General features: G+C 34.0%; 2 protein-coding genes across 10 annotated transcripts in view; both read right to left on the bottom strand.

Moving 5' to 3' along the window:
* Nucleotides 1–20,913, bottom strand: part of Sh_1 (potassium voltage-gated channel protein Shaker) — a 390,305-nt gene that overhangs the window by 119,716 nt on the left and 249,676 nt on the right. The gene's annotated exons all lie outside the window — the stretch shown is intronic.
* LOC105208974 (serine protease SP24D) lies at nt 1,928–2,931 on the bottom strand. The gene is made up of 2 exons (XM_011179084.3): nt 2,600–2,931; nt 1,928–2,538 (listed from the first exon to the last, which is right to left on the bottom strand). Exons 1-2 carry the CDS (start codon nt 2,857–2,859, stop codon nt 1,992–1,994), a joined length of 807 nt encoding a protein of 268 aa, XP_011177386.1. The 5' UTR covers nt 2,860–2,931; the 3' UTR covers nt 1,928–1,991.

The following is a 20,913-nucleotide window of genomic DNA, read 5'->3' on the forward strand; positions in this document are numbered from 1 at the left end:
GTTAAGTAAAAAATTTAAAATAAACAGAAAGCTCTCACAAAGAATTGAGTTGACGAGAAAATGCATAAAACTGATTTTAGGCTTTCATGATGCTTTTTACCTTCTTCACCGCTTGGGCTTGCATTTTTTGGATACTTTTTTCTCATTTTTATTGTTTTTGCCTGTTCTTTTGCATGTTTGTATGAGACAGTGTGTTTCTGCTGTGCTTCTTGAACAGTGTAAACTGAATCACAGTGAACTTGTGAGCGCATAGGGCAGTTACAAAAACAAAAACATGGTTGAGAAGCTGTATATGGGGCACAACAGCACAACGGTGCGTATGAGTGTTCCACTGACGTACGCTTGCTTATAAATGTATGCACATACACAAGTATATATTTAAGTATAAATAAATATGCAAACATAGATATCAGCACTTCAGCCACTACAAGTTGTTATTATGTAAACTGTGACGCTTTGCTTGGAGCTCTAAGCTACAGCCGCTGCACTGCAAATTAATGATGATGAAGGTGCCGACCGAAAGGTCAAAACGCTTAGAACATTTTGCCTGAATGCACACATTGCCAGAGAGAAACACTTTTTTTTTTGGATTGCTAAGGAAGGAGCGGTTGTTGGTTGTAAGTAGATTTGTATGTAGTTAGTATATAAATCGATAAAAAAAATTTAATTATAAGAAGTTATTAAATTGTGAAGCCTCATTTAAATCCATAAATGATATTAGTTAAAACCAAAAATCATATAAAATTTAGGAGATAATAATTAAATAATGAAAACTAGAAGGCTTACTTCATTGTTGAAGGAAACATAATAATAACGGAAGATATGTTAAAGAAAAAGTTTAAACAGGTGGCAACACTTATCAAAAATAAATTCAACAGCAGGCGTTCTTAAAACTGAGCACTCAGATTTAAGCATTGTAATATTTCGTTTTCTTTATATATTTAATTCCACAAAAATTTCAAAATCTGGCAACCCTGTTCACAAATATTTTCAACTTTTAGCTTTCCTAAACCTGTACAGCTAACTAAAAACATATTTTTATATTAGCTTATTTCACCAATTTTATTTAATTCTATTTTTTCAAACAGGTGGCAACTTCCAAAAAAAAGTTTTCAGCTGTAAACATTCTGTAACCTCTTTAGTATGTTATCAACATTAAATTCAAATGTTTGTCTAACAAATTTTGTTGAATTGTAATTTTTAAAAAGGTGGCAACCCATAAAAATATTTTCAACTGCAAGGTTTCTTAAACCTGCTTGAGTTTGATAACCATATTGCAGTATTTTTTACTTGAACGAGGTTTTTTTAAAATAAAATTTTTAATCTGGTGGCAACCCTGTGAGTATTTATTTTTTAATGATTGGAGTAGTGCACCGAATCATTACTTTTCGATCTACATCAGAGTGTAGCGACTACGTATTCGCTCAATGTATTGATCTATAAATTGCCTATGGACTTGTAGCCGAAAGATTGCAGCTCTTTTATATCCAGAACCATCCATCTATGTTGTAGAGAGTAATAAATAAATATTAGACTTGAAATAATCTGAAAGAGAAAAGCTGGTTTTGAAAGGAAATATTCAAGTACGTAAAATCTACTTTGGATGGATAAATGTAACGATCGAAAGACTAGTCTACATCTTGATTCAATGAAGCCTTAACTTTGGCAACCTTGATCCGACATCCTGCCTAAGACAAAGCTCATGTAGCAAGTGCTAGCAAAGAATCACATATCTTCCTTGAGTCATATATGTTCAATTAAAGGAGATATATCTATTAAATTAACATTGATTAAACAACTACATATAGACACCTACACTGAGAGAAATTAATGAAGACAATATTGAAATGGAATACAATTTTTATATATGACTACTAAAGCGCAGTGTTGTATTCCAGAAGAATTCCAGATAAATTACACAGTTACATTCGTTTTAATGCTGTCAATTGTATATTTATATTTGGTTTTTAGATTTTTCAGTTGTTCTCCATTTATACTGGGGATACAGTGGCGGAACATGAATTTTCACTTATCCAAGTTGTAAAATTCGACACCTTAGTGTAACCATCGGGCGTACTATCACCGCAAATCGAGATATGATGACTCGCAATGCCAACCAGTATACCCCTGTAAATAGCGGGACCACCAGCATCACCACCACAAATGCCATTACCGTAAGTCTTGGCTAGACACAGTATGGTCGGACTAGTCGGTGCGGCTACACGAGCACAATCCTCATAACCCAACGTACGCAGCGAACGACTGTACTGTAGGATCTCGGGCTGTATGCCAGCCTCTCGAATACGTCCCCAACCGGCAATATTAACACCCACACCATCGGGCACGTCCATGCTTGCGATCGGAATCGGTTGTATGAGATTGGTGAAATTTAGACTGGTTACAAGTTTAAGCACAGCAATGTTGTTATTGTAATCGAAAAAATTCGGATGCGTGGTAACTGATGCAACATCAACGACAACACCACCGGCCGTACGATTTATTGAACCGGCCTGCACCGATAGGAACTGTACTGGCAGACTGACAAAAGATGCACATTGTAATTATGTGTCTACATTATCATAACGGTTGAGTATATTACCTGTAAACGCAGTGCGCTGCAGTTAAGACATTCCTTTGCGAAATTAGGGTGCCACCGCAACTGTGCTGTCCACCTACACGTACCGAAACAACGTAAGGAAATTGTCCGGGTACCGCATTGTTGCCATTCACTATGCGTGGTGTGCGCACCAATTGGAGCGTATGCGCATCGGTCGTGTCGTCACTGTCATCTTGTATGGTTGTAGCGACCAAGAGAGTTAGGGCGATTAGCAATTTGGCGTAGAGAGTGCGATTATTCATTTTTTGTTTTTTGCTTTGAACCGTCGAAGTGAACACCGGAAAATGTTTTCACAACTCAACTTACAATAGCGTTTGCGGTTTATATATAGTAGCCGGGTTTCAAGTTTGGTATCTAGTATCTTTAGTGCTTTGTGAAATTCCCAGGTAAGGTCATTAAGAAGCGATTAGCTTAATCAGAGTGAAGCTCAGACGAAAACTATGTTATCTATGCAAATTTGCCCTCCTTTCTAGATATGACGTTCAACACATTAAGAGTTACATTAAAGGAATGTATAAAGAAGTGCATATATTAAGATAAGGCTATAATACAAAATTGTCGTTGAATATACTATGTGAGTAAGCTATTAAGTACGGATCAGCTGGTTACTATTGGCATCGACAATAAATTGTCTCATATGTTATTAGGGATACTTTTTGAGTTATTTTATATAATCGGGATGTCAATTTGGCCATTCGAAGGAGTACTCCTTGATAATATTCCGAAAGTGTAACAACTTACATTTTAAAGCCGACTCCGAAAGTTTAAATCGTTTTATAAGAAGATTTTCGGATATTTGAAATTGCAACGGAGAGAGCACTATATGCAAGAACAACGCTGGGTCTATTCAATCAATCTGTTTGCAAGAAAATTAATGTGTTTCAAATCAGTGTATTTGAGATATCGGATAGAAATTTCTATAAGATGTGTTTTAGTTCTGTATTCGTAAACATAATCGATTGACATCAACCAAACTCTAATGAAAGGCTGGCCAATTCAAAATTAATTCCATATAAAAGAGGAAAATATCATGCCATGAAACCCCTCATGAAAGAAATTTAGGTGGATCTCAGAGCAGGTGGGTGAAATCGATTTACAACCACCCCTACTTTTCATATACCACAATATTGAAGCCCATCTGATTCGTTCACTTAGCAATCTATAAACTAAGCACCAGTGAAGATATCGAAGATATCTGTATAAAAATCTGTGAAATCAGACTATAACTTTTCAAGGCCTCAGATATCGAACCTGAGGACCTCAAAGCTTTTGATGGAAAATATTGGTAAAACTCTCAGATATTCCAAAGTAATTCAAAGGAAATGTACTCCTACTAGTGTGTCTCTGTGCAAAAATTGTACAAAATCAGGTCAATATTTCCTAAAGCCCCATTTACTATATTTTATGTTTATGTATTTTCAAATTTACGATGAGATATCTTAGCAAAATTAAGTGAACGTAAAATATTGGATTCCATGTAGCTATGTATGTGGCAAAAATAGTTGAAATCGGTCCAGGAATTATCACTGCCCCCATATATAATATTATATATTACGATTTTCGATATTCTAGTGGATTTATATTCGGCATAAATCCACTAACTAATTAAATTACATTAAGAAATTACAAGAGTATTATATGTTTAGGTACACCTGAATTTAGCCTTTCCTTACTTGATTAACTTTAAATTCACAAAGAAGAAGCCATCCAGGAAAGTATTGTTTGTTACTTGAGAATTATGTAGATATGATTTAAAAATCCGATCTAGAAAGTATTTCATGGAGCACTTGAGAGTTTTCGAGGAATTTAGTGTTGGGATGGTTATATTTTTTATAAAGCCTTTAAATGGGAGTATGTAAAAACTTATGAGTTATGAGAACAATTTTAAACATTTCCAGGTTAATAGAAACTCTAAACTTGGAACACATTTCAACATCACTAATGAGAAATCACATTTAGGTTCATCAACTCGTATAGATTTCGGTACGAATTACGAAAACCCGATCTCATTTAAAAAGGAGGGAAAGGAGAATTCGAATTTAAGAATTTACAGCTTTAGTTTAAAGAGCTTTAAATGATTTTATCTCAAATTTGAAATCATAATTACTTATATATTAATACGTACGTATTTCCAGTGTTTAAATTGCCTTAAATGTTAATTGGAAAGTGCCACACTTACCTGTAAAGAAAAAAATATAAGAGAACCATTAGAAATATATTACATTTTTAGTAGATTTGTTAATTAAAATTTTTCTAATTTCTTCCAACATATTGAAAAGACTAATAAGACTTTTTCACACAACGCTTAAAATAATCTGGGTAATTATTGAAATTATATTTTCAAAATTGTTAAAGGCGGCTATTCACGTAAATGGACGGAATTCCACCACTGTCATGCACACAAATTGGTAAAAAAAGAGAATGGATAGATACATCACATAATATAGTCCAAATCCATATACTGATCATAATAATTCCCGATCGTCGATATATTTTATCCCCCATATATCGGGCAGTATTTATTAGATATAGATATTTTAATAGAATATGTTGATAGTGTTTTGATGGATATAGTAAGTATAAGTAACATTTGTTGAAATCGCTACATGTCTTTCTCCCGTAACACAATACTAAATATAATGGTGTCTCTGTTGAACTATATATTCCCTTATAGCCTTTTCACACAGCCAAATTAATTGATCAATTAAAATGTTGATTGAGAAACCTGATTTTGCACTTCACACTGCTGGCTACTCGATAACCGATCAACTGTTATACATTTTTGTTTTTGGTTTTCATAATAAGTTGGTAAGTTTCGTCAGCTGATTCAGCAGCGACAGTCGCAGAGTTGCATTTAATTTTCAACTCGATTAATGTGGAAAAATTAGAATTTTATTTTGTATGTTAAATCGATATTAATCAGCGCTTTAATCAAGAAGAGGCCGGTTAAATGATCAAAAAGCTCCTGTGTGAAAAGGCTATTAGCTCTTTCTCCTTTTGTTATGAGAAATTTAGACTGAAATTGCATTAATTCAATTCAAAACACATATTTATATTTATCCTCATTTACTCGATAAAAAAGTTAGTTAAACAAAAATTTAATTTTCCACACAATATTCTTTAAAGAGGCGGTGAAGCTTTAAAGCGTAATTTTGGGCTTTTGCAATTTGTACTCGTATACACAGGTGCTTGATATATAAGAGGACAGGTGCTTGATTCAATCAGGTGTAAAAATCTTGGTTTGAGTGAGAAGAAGAATGAGAAGAATGGGTGAAAAAACTCAAAATTGTTCAATGAGTTGTGTGAAAATCGGGTATTGACACCAGCATGAAGGTGATGACGTATTTGGGTGAATATTTAAAAATAGATATTTGTTATTTATAGTATACAGTTTAATATACTTAGTACTTAAGGAAACACTAATATACCCAAGGAGGAGAAAAAGAGTAGGATGATTACTCTTTTAGGAATTGCCCACCAGTTCACTGCTTCAATACCAGGGTAGTGTCCAACTATTTAAAGAGCACGCATACGCATATGAAAATTATAGTTGAATCCTTTCTAATGTAAATTCATTAAATTCTCCAAACTCATCCACCCGAATACTGGCAAACTTTTGCATTTTCTCTTAACACACATATTGTTGTGACCGTTACATTTTGAGCTAATAACTTTTCACATTTTCATTTTAGTTTGGGTGCAATGCGAGCTCAGTAAATTAGTTAGAATTTTCCAGTGAATTGAATTCCATGGCCATAAACAATAAATTTTCCAGCCGAGTGCAGTGCGATAGCATCATTACGAAAAATTCCTAAACATTGCCATGGTTTGAGTGTGGGCCAGTGTGTGTGGGTGGGTGTTGCTGTTGGTATTTTTGTTGACCTTCAACTATTTTTAGTTGAAGAGACTTTTGCCAAAAATTCTGTCAGGAGCAAAATGCTGATGGTTGGTGCGGTGTTAGTGCGGAATTTGTAGAGAAAAGGGGTATGCTTTCACAGTAATTCGAGAGGCTTGTACTATGGGGATGACATAAATGTTAGCTAGTTTTGACTAGCCTCTGTGGTTTGGGGAATAAAAGGGTAATTTGAATGTGGTTTTGGACTAGATAAAATATTACATGATAGGAGAGTACTGGATAATACAAGAAAGCATTGCAGATAATATAATAATATAGGAGAATAACGGATAGCAGGACAGATAAATTGAGGTTAGAATAAGATGGAAAAACGATCGAATATTATTTAAGAGACTAATATAATGAAGGAAAAGCCAAAATAAGGAAGACAAAAAGTACAAGGAAAGAAATGAAATGAAAAGTATAGGAATAAAAAGACTGGCCTAGGCCATGATGGAATGTGATAGAGTAACAGAGGAATTATTAATGATGGCTATGTACTGGAGAAAAGGATATGACAATATAGAATATAGTCAAGTAAGCAAAAATTATATGCTGCTCCACTACAACTCCCCAAGTAATTGTAAATATAACTTCGTCATCAACGTAAGCAAGAGGCAACTCGAAAAGCAAATACAACAAGAGAGATACTATCTAGTTGACAAGGTTACTGCTGTTGATGCCAATGCAGATGCTGACGCAGACGTCGACCCAGTGAAACCTTGAACTGTTTATGCATACTAAGCAATAAATGTATGCATGTAAGTCATACTCCTCTACATACAGATGTGGCTCTACTTATTTAAATATATGCGCTTATATGAATAAGAGAGATTGTAAATCTTTGTGAGTATATGTGGAAATGAAAACTTCCGAGTAAAGTTTGAATGCGAAAATACGATTGATTTATTTCAGAAAAAACATACTTAGTATGTTTGATCATACGTTTGAGTATGAGTATGAATATGAGTTTGAATTTTGGTTTAACTATGAATATTTTCTAGAAAATTGAAAGTTATGCTATAATGAATTTTCAAATAATATTGTTCATAAAATAAAGAGAATGGTTAAGAGTACGAGTACGAGTGTAAGTATGAGTATGAGTATAGGTATGAGTATAAGTGAAATAAAATTTGGACTGAAAGAAATGGATGCGAGTTTGCAAATATAAAATAAGGAGAATGGTTAAGAGTACGAGCACGAGTACGAGTATAAGTTTGAGTATGAGTATAAGTATGAGTATAGGTATGAGTATAAGTGAAATAAAATTTGAATTGAAAAAAATGGCTGCGAGTTTACAAATAGATAGACAGACGTAATTAGAAAAATGTAAATGAGTATTTGAAAAAATTACTGAAAAGCAAATACATATTGTATATAACTATTAAGTTAGGTTAGGTTAATCTGGTAGGCCAATGAGCCACACATAGACCGATTTTGGTCCTTTGCGATATCAAAATATAAGTATTGGTACATATACAAAAACAAATTAGAATAGATATTAAAAAAAAAATGTTGAGTACAAGGGGCCAATTTTAGGAAGATATCTATTTGTAAGCCTCTAGTTGAGTAAATGATCACGGTACGATCATGAGTATGAGAAGTGAAAGTGAATTCATTTATTTTACGATTTTGAGTATGATTATGGGATATATAGGAATATTTAGGTTCAAGTTTAACCACAAGTTTAAAAACAATTGAATTGGATGATGAGTAAGAATACGTTGTGAGCAGGAATATGAATGAGCATGAATCTGAACTGAATATGAATTTCTATAATTAAAAGCGTTTCCGACAATGAATACAAAATAAATTTCCAATTTATTTATTGACATGGAAAATAAATTTAATTATTTTATTATGAATTATTATGTGACTTGTTGACTTTTATTGCATACCAAAATGCATGCGGCCACATATGTAGCTCAAAATAACAAATTAACTACATTAATTAAAATTCTCCGCAGTGGTTATTTAGTGTTTACTTGAGCATTCAGTACATATGAGTATACGCAATAAATTGCTATATTATTATGTGTTAAATAACTGTTTATATTTAGATATGCAGTTCCGTGCGGAAAATCGACAAAATGAACTCTATTCAAGCTATATATTTATATGTGTGTTCACATGAATATACATATGTAAGTATGTATGTATTTAAATAAGAACAAAATTCAAGTCATGCCAACCACTTCATTTTCAATACGCTGTAGATGTATTGACTGTGTGCTATGTAATGAAATCAAATAAATGTCAGTATAAATACTGACCCAACAAATTTATATATAGTTATGTACTTGTACGTATAATCTACAATCATAAGCACGTACATAGCCTGTAGTGAAACATTAAACTAGTGAGGGAAAATAATAGTTTATAATTTGAACTAGTCTCAAAAATACCAGTCACGAACTAGACCGAAAAAGACTTGGGTTAATACTGAAACAATATATTGATAAATTTACCACCTTTAAAAAATAAAAGAAACATTATAGCAAAATCATATCAGCTAACCACTTGTACTGGCTTTTTATATTCGTTCATTTTACTACAGGGTGTATTCACTCTTCAAATATACTTGTGTACATCTACTTATGCTCCATACTGTATATGGATATGTATGTGTAACTGGGAGTGTCAAGCCGTTAAGTGATTTAAAAACATCAACTGAGTTATTTTTGCCTTAATTTACTGTAAATAGGGTTAGTTGAGTGCATGTATGTGCCTGTGATAAAATTTATTTGCAGAAAGCAGTAAAATTATAAAGGAACGTTGTAAAGCAGCTGCTATATAGAGCCATTGTTGTAAATGGTTTCAGCTGTGAATTTGGAAAAACAGAAAAAAAACAGTTGAGTTGTAGTTGGTGTACTTTGGGAACAACACTTTAGTGTCTTGCGCCTAAATGCAGGCAACATTTTCAAATTTATTTTTTTGTTACTACTTTATTGTGTGGAATGACACATTTCCTAATATTAAATATTTAAAAACTAAAATTAGAAAAATATTAATTTATTTTTTAATTTAATTTTTAATACATTTTTATTATTTATGGTAAAAAAAAAATTAACTAAAATAGAATAAATAGTTAACTTATTTTTTAATTTAATTTTTTATATTTTTTTTATTAATTATTCATTTGAATTTTACTAATTTTCATTTTCATTTTAATATTTATATATATATATTTTTTTTTTTTTTTACCAATTAGTTTCCCACCTCTATTTTATTTATCTTTCATTTTGATTGAGTTAGAATCGGGTCACTACCGTCATTTCAATTAATTAATGCCAACGCAGTTGGTGTTTGCCCACTTTGTATTTCTGTGTGTTCTGCTTTCTATTCACTTCCTCAAACCACAGCGTTTCTATCTAGAGCTACAATAACGGTGATATCTAACCATAATTAAAGTGGCTGGGGACTGGAGCACGCTTTTACCACCTTTGCAGTGTGCTTTGCTTAATCGCACATAAAAATAGCTGTTGAAAGAATAAAGGGGCGAAGTACTCTACTAAAATAGCGGTGTATTAAATAACTGCAGTGAATTAGTGAATAAATAGTTAAATTTATTGATTTGTTATGATTTGGGTTATATTTCTGATTAAAAAAAAAATAAATCCAAAAAATCAAAATTATTTAAAAAATCTATTATATAGTCTTCAAAACAGTGGCAACCCCATTATATAAAAATACTAAAATGAAAATTATTTTAAGCTGTGTTTGCTATAATTATATAAATGAAAAAACTAATTTTTTATGATTTTAATATTCTCAAAAATATGGCAACCCTATTTGAAATTATAGTCAAATTTAAATTTCACGCTTTAATTTTGAGCCAATTTCATTAAATCTCACATTTAAATAATTTTGTAATATTTATTTCGCATACATCATAAACATATGGCAACCCTGAAAAACTATATTGTCATCACAGCCATATTAACTGCCCTCTATTGATACTGGTGTGAAATAATTAGTTAATATAAACGGAATTAATACATTTCCGAGCAAAAATTATCGCACAACGCGAAATGTCATCGTTGAAAACCAACCCGCAAGCGCTCCAAGCGTGCCACAACACACCTTAATTAATGCCTTTGGTGAAAAATGTGTTTAATTAATAGTGAATTTCGCTTCAAGGTTTTGTCCGAACATAGCAAAATGGGGGAAATACAGCCCGTTGGCTATTTAAACTTTCACTTTTTGCAACAAATGTACAAACACTCATACAGAGACAGTGTTTATATACATATATGATACACATATACAGGCATGCATTTGCTTAATTCATTAATTGGCTTGTTAGCATTCTAAGCAACGGGCTTAGAGAGTGCGAGTCCACTGGCCACTGCTGTGTTAGTTTTTTTAGTTGGTAGTGGTTGTTGCTGCGGATGCTACATTTTAAAGTTTGCTGCCTGCATCACGCTGATATACAAATAGAAGTGGTACACGCACTCACACACACACCGAGACAGCGGCAGACTTGAAGGTCAGCAGCGTTGTGCGCTGTGTTTTGCATAATTTTGTGGAAATAACGACTTCCCCTATTTATTTATACACTGGGGTGTATGTGTGTATGTATATACATTTAACAGCACGAGATGCCGCGAGTCTTATGAAATGCTGCTGCAAGGGGCTGCTGAGTCGCAAAACTTTTTCAAGTGCATTTAAGAGTTTACAGAAAGCTGATTGCATTAGTTCTGAGCAAAACTATGCCGACGCTTTGATCGAATGGGTTTTTGGTGTAAAAGATTCTCAAAAGTGAATCTACACAAATACAACAATTTATCTTTAGTTGGATATATATTGCGTTTAAATTAAGTCACAAACTCGAGTTTAAAATTTGGAGTTTGTTGAAAAATATGAAGATTTTAATTGGCGTGTTTAAGAAACTCTGAGTTTAATCCCAAATACGGTTTCAATTGTTGTAAATTGAGGTTGTATCTCCATAAACACTATTTTTGTTAGTAAACTCTGTGTTCCAAAATCTATAAATCAAGTAAGAGTTATATTAAGTTCAAATTAAGACATAAACTCGAGTTTTAAGTTTTGAGTTTGTGGTAAAATATAAAATTTTTAATGAATTTTTTGTTTAAGAAACTCTGAGTTTCATGACCAATGCGGAACATTTTTTGAAAAATGAGTCTCTAACTCTATAAACAACAAAATGCGGCAATTCAAACAATCCTCTGCTTTTTACACAATTTTCCTGGTAAACTCCGTGTTTGTGGATCCTGTTTAAATTAAATTCAACTTGTGCGCTATATAAGATGGTTAGAGTAAATTTTACACACAACTATAATGGGTTCTTGTGATAAAAGCGGTGTCTTCTTGGCTGACTTCAAGAGTTTGTGGTGTTGGAAGACAAAAATGCATCCCAAATGCCGTATGAGTTCATTAGATTTTGGTTTTATGCGTCGGTTCATAACTCATCACTTAATATTGAATTCACTATATTTAGGTATTAAGTACGGGTTCATAGACTCATAATATAGCATTACCAGGCAAGGATATTCAAGGATTGCCATCTACATGAAAAAAATGGTGAGAAAGTAAATTTATAGACTCAAGACTACAGTCTCAAGACTGTTTCTACGAAATTTCGAATATGACATTTTCAAGGGAAACTAGGTAAACAAATTCATGTAGGGTTGCCATAAATTTTTTTTTTTGGATATTTATTATACTCAGTTTGTCACGAAGTTTGCAACACACAGAAGGAAGTGTCGGAGGCTCTATAAAGTATATATATAAACGATCGGTATGTTGAACTGAGTCAATTTAGCCATGTCTGTCCGTCCGTCCGTCTGTCTGTCTGTATATATACGAACTAGTCCTTCAGTTTTTAAGATATCGTTTTAAAATTTTGCAGCTTTATTTTCTCTTCAAGAAGCTGCTCATTTGTCGGAACTGACGATATCGGACCACTATATCACATATATCTGCCATACAAACTGAACGATCGGAATCAAGGGCTTGTATGGAAAACTTCCGCATTTTACTACATATCTTCACGAAATTTGGTGTGAGTTATTTTTCATAGAAATAATTTAATCTCCGAAAAAATAGTTCAGATCGGTTCACTACAGCATATAACTGCCATACAAACCGAACGATCGGAATCAAGGGCTTGTATGGAAAACTTCCGCATTTTACTACATATCTTCACGAAATTTGGTGTGAGTTATTTTTCATAGAAATAATTTAATCTCCGAAAAAATTGTTCAGATCGGTTCACTATAGCATATAACTACCATACAAACCGAACGATCGGAATCAATGGCTTGTATGGAAAATTTTCGCTTTTGACGTGGTATCTTCACGAAATTTGATATGGATTACTGCTTAAGGTAATAATATAATCTCCGAAGAAATTGTTCAGATCGGTTCACTATATAACCTTGATGTTTCTAGCAAACAACCCGGCTAAAAAGAATTAGTAAAATGTTTTCTTTTTTTTACTTACTTTTTCTTACGTCCTTAGATTTGCTTAAACACATAGTTACCAAAAGAAATACACCTGTGAAGGGTATATTAGCTTCGGTACAGCCGAAGTTAACGTTTTTACTTGTTTTATTTTGATTTTTTGGTAAATATATATTTATAATTACTTAATATGCCTTATTCGGTATCACAAGCGTTTATTCGAAGAGATTTTTTCCGGAAAAGGGGCAACTCTAGCCCAAAAATATTAAAAAAAAGATTCTTCAAAAGTTTATCCCTCGAACACAATACTGCAGTTTTTCCTAAAATTTGAAAATTTGTTGTTGTTTAACTTTTTTAATTTTCTGAAGACTAGTTATTTAATTTTCAGATTTTTTAAACCAAATCAAAGTAAAATAATAAAGTAATCGAGTATAATACCGTCAATCAGGTGCATATATTCCATTCATCCAAATGGAATGAACGCCAATTGACTTAAAATTGCAACAAAATACTAAAGTGCAGGCACACCGTCAACCGACAAAAATTCCAAACATTGTAAAGGTATAATATATCACACAAGAAATATGCAAAATATCAAAAGAAACATATTTGTAAACAAGGTAATTTGGGTAGTGAGTGCCGCCGTTCAGGGCCAATACCAAACAACTGATGAAGCAACCAGCCAACCAGCCTAGCTAGCGAATCAGCCAGCCAGCTAACCACCCACCAAATTGAGTGCCAAAGCTCATAAATTTTCCAGTTGGCAAACAAGTGCACCTACGGTGAGTGCATGAAATAATACGCGAACACGTTGCATTACATAAATGTAAAACATGACACTAACATTTTCATAAACATCCACAACAAACAGCGCCGAGCAACAACAACAACTAAGGCAGGTGACCGCACGTTGAGCAACCGCACGACTCGTTGAGCCGCGTAGCGAGCGCTTTTAAAGTGCGGCTGAGAGAAGAACGCGTCGCGAGTGCCAAGAATTTGCGCTGCAATGCATTTTATTTGTTGGCATTGTGTTTTGTTGCTGTTGTTGTCGTTGTTGTTGCGCATTTTATTTATTTTTAATCAAGCGCACTACTTTCAACAATTTCATACACAAATAAATAAGTGAAGTGGAGGGGCCAATTTTTTGTACGCTTTTGAATTATTCATTTATTTTATTTTATTGGCAAAAAGGTGGATAAAATCATAACGGCTTTTTGGAGGATATTGAAGCATTTTTAATAAATAATTAATGAAATTTAAAAAATATAGTAAAAAAAATTTAGTATAATATCCTTTAAAAAATAAGTTACTCATACGCCCTGGAGGTTAGTGTACTTGTTTCATAATTTTGGCAGTTATTGAATAAAAATACTAAATATATTTTCAATCGAATATTTTAGTAGACAACATTAGTTATTTTAGCGAAAAACATAATTGTAAAATAAAGAAAAAAATAGTTTTTACCCTATGCTGTATGCAACACATACTTTTCAACTGAAGTATTAAAAAAAATGTTCAAAGAGAAGATTTCGTAAAGTCGCTACAAAGTTATAGATACGAATCATAAATAGATCTATTTGCATTAAAAAATAATCAACTGGAGAATTTTTTTAACATGAGAGAAAAAATGCCAACTGCCAATTACGATTGATTAGGAAGAATAAGTTATACGAATTAAAGGAATGTTTTAAAGACCAGTATACACTACATTGATCCCATATACAGGGTGTAGTACAAATTAAACTCAAAGTATGTCAAAGACAGTTGAAATCAATGGAATATCAGTAAAAATTCATTTCGCAAAAGAAATACATTCGGCAAAATAGACTTTTTGAAACTTAATTCTTTTTTTTCGCAGATTGGACTTTGATACCATGATACCAAAACACAGTCGATTGCTGTCATTATACTCTCACAACAAAAGTTGCTAAGAGAGTATTATAGTTTTGTTCACATAACGGTTGTTTGTAACACCTAAAACTAAACGAGTTAGATATAGGGTTATATATACCAAAGTGATCAGGGTGAAGAGTAGATTTCAATTTGGGTAAAAATACCGCAAACCAATACAGCTATATAAACCAAACTTTCTGCAGTCGGTTCTCTTACGAACCCCACCACACACCATGAAAATAGTTGAAATCGGATAATAACCACGCCCACCTCCCATACAAAGGTTAGGTTAAATATTACTAAAAGTGGGTTAACTCACTAACGAAAAACGTCAGAAACACTAAATTTGCGACCGATTCGAGTGAAAATCGGTATATAATATATTCTTGACACCCTGATAACACGGATAAAAAATGGGCGGAATTGGTTCACAAGACTACTTTCCTTATAACTCAATTTTGAATTCCATTTTATTCCTTCACTTTATAATGTATACATTAGGAATCAATGAATATAGCGGAATAAAACTGTACACAAATAGTGCATATCATCTCTGGCTTCATTTGTAAAAAAATTGTCGAAAACGGGGACTATAACTTTTTAAGGCCCCAGATATCGAACATGTTGAATTCAGCGCCTAAGGGTAAATTTTAAACGAAAATATGGGTAAATCTCTTAGGTAATTTAATGTAATTCAGAGGAAATTGTTTTCTTCTAATAGTATGTCTCTGTTCCAAAAATTATTAAAATCGGGTCATAGCATCTCCTAGCTCCCGTATACCTAATTATAGGTTTTTCAAAAATACGGTGGGCTTTATTCCGCATGTATGTATTGGTTAATATATGAGATATCTTAGAAAATTAAGTTAGCGTATAGTCTAGGAAATGGTGAAAATGAATGAAATCGGTTCAGGAGTTACCTCAGCTCTCATATACTATATGTGACGATTTTCGTTATTCTATTAAACTTTTTGCCGAATTTATGGGTAAATTTGTGCGTTTTCTTAATAAAATTTCTTCAATAAATTGCGAGAGTATAAAATATTTGGTTGCAACCCGAACTTAGCCTTTTTTTACTTGTTTTATTGGACAATTTTAGATAACCTGTTCTGATATGAACCGTACTCTAGTGAGGCCGTTCTTCAACGATCTGAACAAATGGTAGTCAGAAGGTGTGAGGTTTGTTCTATAAGGTGCTTGAGGCATATAGTACCAAGCGCTGTTTTTAAACTGCCGCCGCCCACTTATGGGACAAAGACCATATCTCAGGAACTACTCGACTAATTTCGACGGAATTCGGTTCGTAACATTATCTTAGAATCTTTATACTACAATTTGAAATCGGTTCACAAGGTTTTCAAACTTTCCATGGACTGTATACCGTATATATCGGTTAATATGTGAGATGTCTTAGTAAAATTAAGTGAAAGTAAAATTTGGGATATAATATAGCTTGGTTTCAAAAATAGTTGAAATCCGGCCAGGAATTATTCCATTCCCCATATACTAAATATAATGGTTTTTGTTTTCTAGTGGATTTTATTCCGAATATTTGGGTCACATTGTGTGCTCTTATAATAAAATTTAATAAACAAATTGCAGCGTATGTAATCTTCCGTTACACCCTCCATAGTCCCTCCTTACTTGTTCAAATTGTTTTTAACCAGTCTTCCAACATGACATGAAGTGTTGTCACGATGGAAAATTATTGGCTCGTGACGCAAATTTCGCACGTCTTCGGCAATTGCTCGCTTCAATTAGATTAGTAGTTTTCGGTTTCCCTATTAATGGCTTCACCAGGCTCTAGGAGCTCGTAATAAACTAATCGCATCAAATATAGAGTATTACTGTGATGTCATGGAAATTCGTTTATGACGTTGATTCGGCTGATTGACTAGGTTTCACAAATGTTTTTTTTTTTGCGTTGAAAAGTAGAACAGACTGTAGTGAGTATTTTGGGGTTGAGGTTTGCTGGCTTTTTTGAAATACACTATGAGCCTCAAATTCGTATCGGTTAAGGCTTAAACATCCTTATCAAAAAATCTAAAGCATTTTACCTATCTTCGGAGCTAGACATATTTCTATTAATTTAAGAACAGATTCTCAACTAACTCTCAAATTTGCGAACTCAGAATAACAAAGTGCTTAATATTATATTATTTAAAAATAAATAATAAAATAAATTTCAATTCCAGACATTTTTAAAATAACACTGTCAAACACACCTCCAAACTTAACAAATCCACATACATACATGGATATATAAATATTAATAATGAAAACAAATAATTCACTTATGCCAACCTACAGTTTCGTTGAATATTTAAAGTTATTGCGACTGCTGCACCGAAAAGAGCACAGAAGGACATGTAAAATACAGGCACGAGATATATAAATAACCAAAAAAAAAGAAAGTATTTCAACTAAGAAGCGTGTGCCATCTGGGTGTGTGTGAGTGTGCGTGTGTGCGTGTAAAATGGATAAGAGATGTAAGGCAAGCAAACAGGATATGGCACACAGCATTGAATGATGGCCATTGTAGGTCAGTACTCGTACACGAGAAAAATATTGTTGAGTGCAGCGAGTGGAATGAATGATGGCGTTGCAAGTGCTCGACCGCAAGCAACGAGACGGCAGCCGCCAAAGGTAGTGTGAGAGTTCGGGCTGAGCGAAGGACGCGCAGCATTGCATATGCAATTTTAATTAATATTAAAAAGTGTACGAATGTTTTATTTCCATTTTCCATTTGCTGACTTTTTATTTATATTTATTGCAGTTTTTGTTTTTGTATTTTTAACGCATTGAATGCAGTGCAAGCAGAGCTTATATAACACGGCGCAAAATTGGTGAGCGAATGGACAGTCGGTCGGTTGAGTGGAAGAGTCGATGTGGCACAAAAGAGCACAACACACACACACTCAAACAAACAGTTGCGTGCAAAAAAATTTTTTTGGCAAACCAATGGCGACTTTTATTTTGCTCTATAAATAATGAAAAGCCAACAACAAGCCGCGATACATACATAAGCACACAATACAAGAACAACAACAACAGGCTGACAGGAAAAAAAACGTAAAATTTATGTTTTTCAAACTCATATCGGGCGCCACGCGGTCTTGCCAAGGCGCTCGCTGGCTGGCTGTTGGCCGGCAACCAACGGCGCTGCTACCGCTCTGCCGCTGCTGACAAACTTTAGTGATGCATCAGTGGCAGCCAAAAAGTGTGTAAAACACAACAAGGAACACACATATATATACAAAATAACAACAACAACAAACACCGTCGCAACGCTGTCTGCCAAGCCGTTTGTGGCCATCAAGCAACTTCCGTTGCGTCGCTGCCACTATTTGTGGCATCATCGGCTGCTGCTTGTTACTGCCTGCTTGGCTGCCTGCTTGTTTTGCTGGCTTGCCGTCCTGTTGGTGCTTGGATGCCTGCTTGACTGCCTGCCAAATGTGGCTGCAGTTGTGATAAAAAATTCAGTATAAAAATTATGCACTCCGGCCACTTCCGGTTGTCACAGCAGTTCGTGGATGTGGCGGAAGCGTCGAGGTGCTGGCGCATTGCGAACTGCGAACTGCCTGAACGTGACAAACTGTGCAGCTTCGCTATTAAAATTGCAAATAGCTCTCTGTGCTTGGCTTGTAATTGCAGTTGTTGCAACTTGTTTTCACTTGAAGTTGTAGCGGCAACGCGGAAAAGCGTTGCCCTGAAGTATAGTACTGTAGTTGACGTCATACATGAATTGTGCAAGTGAACACTTTTTGGGTTGTTATCATAAAGAGGAAAGTGTACATCACAATTTAATTTTTTTGGTACATAAGAGAAAGAGCCGCAAAGTAGTCAAGTGCTGATGTTTGGTTATTTGAACAATGTTCTTAGAATATAATACTGTTTTGTTCAGGTCCTGGTGCAGGTTCAGAGCTCAAAAACGTTTTAGAAAATATTTCCTCCCACAAATCGGATAATTTTTATTCTAAACCTCGAAATCGCCTCCCTCTACATGTTAAGAAAGATCCAGATCCAGATAGAAGTCTATTGGTAGAGTATCGCAATGACTTTATAGTTCAATTTTAAGCTTTATTTTTTCGTTTTCCTTCACAAATTCGAAATATTGTGCGTAAAAAAGGTTCCTAACATAAGTCTATCGGATGTTGATAGGTCCGTTCTGGTGAAGAAATTAGCTATTTAGACCTTAGCAAGTTCATCATTAATTAAAATCTTTTAGTAATTTAGACTGAGCTGATATTCTTGCTTTAGTCCAAAACTCTTGAAAAACCCAGTGCAAAGCGACCTCTGTCCGAAAACACCTCTAGTTATGCACTAAATGAAGTTATTTTCATATCTAGTTGAAGCAATTAATTTTTTTTTGGTGATTCATATCGAGAGTTCAGAGCGGTAGTTCGTAGAATCAGAGGAATTTAAAACTGTTGTATAATATATAATACGTTTTTCGTACAAGATCAACCTCATCGGTTAAAACTTACAAAATAACTTTTTAAAGAAGCTACATTATATAACAGCACATGAGATCTCACTAAGTAGTCGACGAGGTTGACGAAACCACGTTTTGAAATATTGGTTAATTTATATATGTAACTATTGCTACCTCAGATCAGAAAGTATTGATGAGCTTCACTGTTTGCAGTTGAATTTGGTACAGATTCAAGCTCTCATATTTATTGCATTCAATCACAATTCAATTTATTCAGCAGACTTGGCAGCTCTGAGGACAATGGAATTTAGTGAAATCTACTGCGGTTAAGAAGTCTACAACAAGATCCGAGAGGAAATAAGAAATTTTTCATTCAACTTTTAGCCTTTTCGCACAGGAGTTAATTGATCAATTAACTGGACTTTGCTCGATTAAGCGTTGATTTAGATCAATTTACCATATTAAAATGAATATCTCATTTTTGTTGTCCATGCTGTATATTTGTCTTTGTATATTGACAAAATACCTGATGAATCTTATCAATTTCTTATAAAGAGCAAAACCAAAAATGTATAATAGTTGATGGTTAATGGAGTAGCCGACAGTGCGAAGGCCAAAAATTGGTATCTCAATTATAACCTTAATATATAAAATTAATTTATCTATTATACAGTATCGTGTCCAATAAATCTGAGAAAAATCATTACCCTCGGCTTACTAAGTTAAAATATTAATAATTCTCGTAAAACGAATCGTAAATATATTATCTATACTACTAGCAGAATATGGAATGATGAGCTGTATGTGTTAATCGACGACATAGACAATGCAGCAAGACAGCAGCTACGTCATGTCTGAAAGTGCTCGATGCAGTACCCGCTGGAGGAAGCCGAGGAAGAGGGAGGGCTCCACTCCGATGGAAGGACCAGGTGGAGAAGGACCTGTCTTCACTTGGTATTACCAACCGCTGTTGTGGACTCGGCTATAACCGCATAACCGGTGTCTACACCAGTCAAGATAGACTAGGAGACTATTACAAAGAGAAAAGATTTGTATGTATGCTTGTAAGGAATAAACTCAAAAACTATTGTGCCGATTAAAAAATTCACCAGTGGAAAGTTACATTCATCCCGAGTAACTATATTTATTGCTAGAATCTCAACTTTTTGGAAAAAGCTCCCAGGTAAGGGTATCAAAAAACTCCGTGAAGGAGAATCTTAATCTGACACTGAATATCGTATTGTAAGTCATTCTCTTCGCATCGCAATCGCGTGCTTGAGAGTCGAGTAAAGAGCGCTCTCAGCTGCTTGCTGGACAAAATTTCAAAACCTCCCAAGTACATGCTTCAGAGTCGAGTACGGAGCGTGAGCAGCGCCATGAAGAACAAAATATTAGAAATATACAAGCTCGCACTAGGTCGTCGAACTCTGAGCGTTCCCAACGCCTTCATATGTAAATTCTTTTGGGAATTACCTTTTAGCTTGACACATAGAATGTCGGCACTTTCCTTTTCCGAACGAAAAAAAGTAAGCTGCGTCTACAGTGTCAATATAAGAAGGGAAATTACAAACAAACATTTAGCAACCAAAACAGATTATTAAAAGAAGGTGTTGTAACCGAGATTGGGTCGCGACATTAATTAACGCA

This window comes from Zeugodacus cucurbitae, chromosome 5 (assembly GCF_028554725.1).
Source record: "Zeugodacus cucurbitae isolate PBARC_wt_2022May chromosome 5, idZeuCucr1.2, whole genome shotgun sequence".
Taxonomy (NCBI): Eukaryota; Metazoa; Arthropoda; class Insecta; order Diptera; family Tephritidae; genus Zeugodacus; species Zeugodacus cucurbitae.

Excerpts from the sequence above, each read along its gene's own strand:
- LOC105208974 (XM_011179084.3), bottom strand. The coding sequence starts at position 2,859 with ATGAATAATCGCACTCTCTACGCCAAATTGCTAATCGCCCTAACTCTC. Across the intron at positions 2,539-2,599 it reads GCAGCGCACTGCGTTTACAG|TCTGCCAGTACAGTTCCTAT; the intron begins GTAATATACTCA and ends ATCTTTTGTCAG.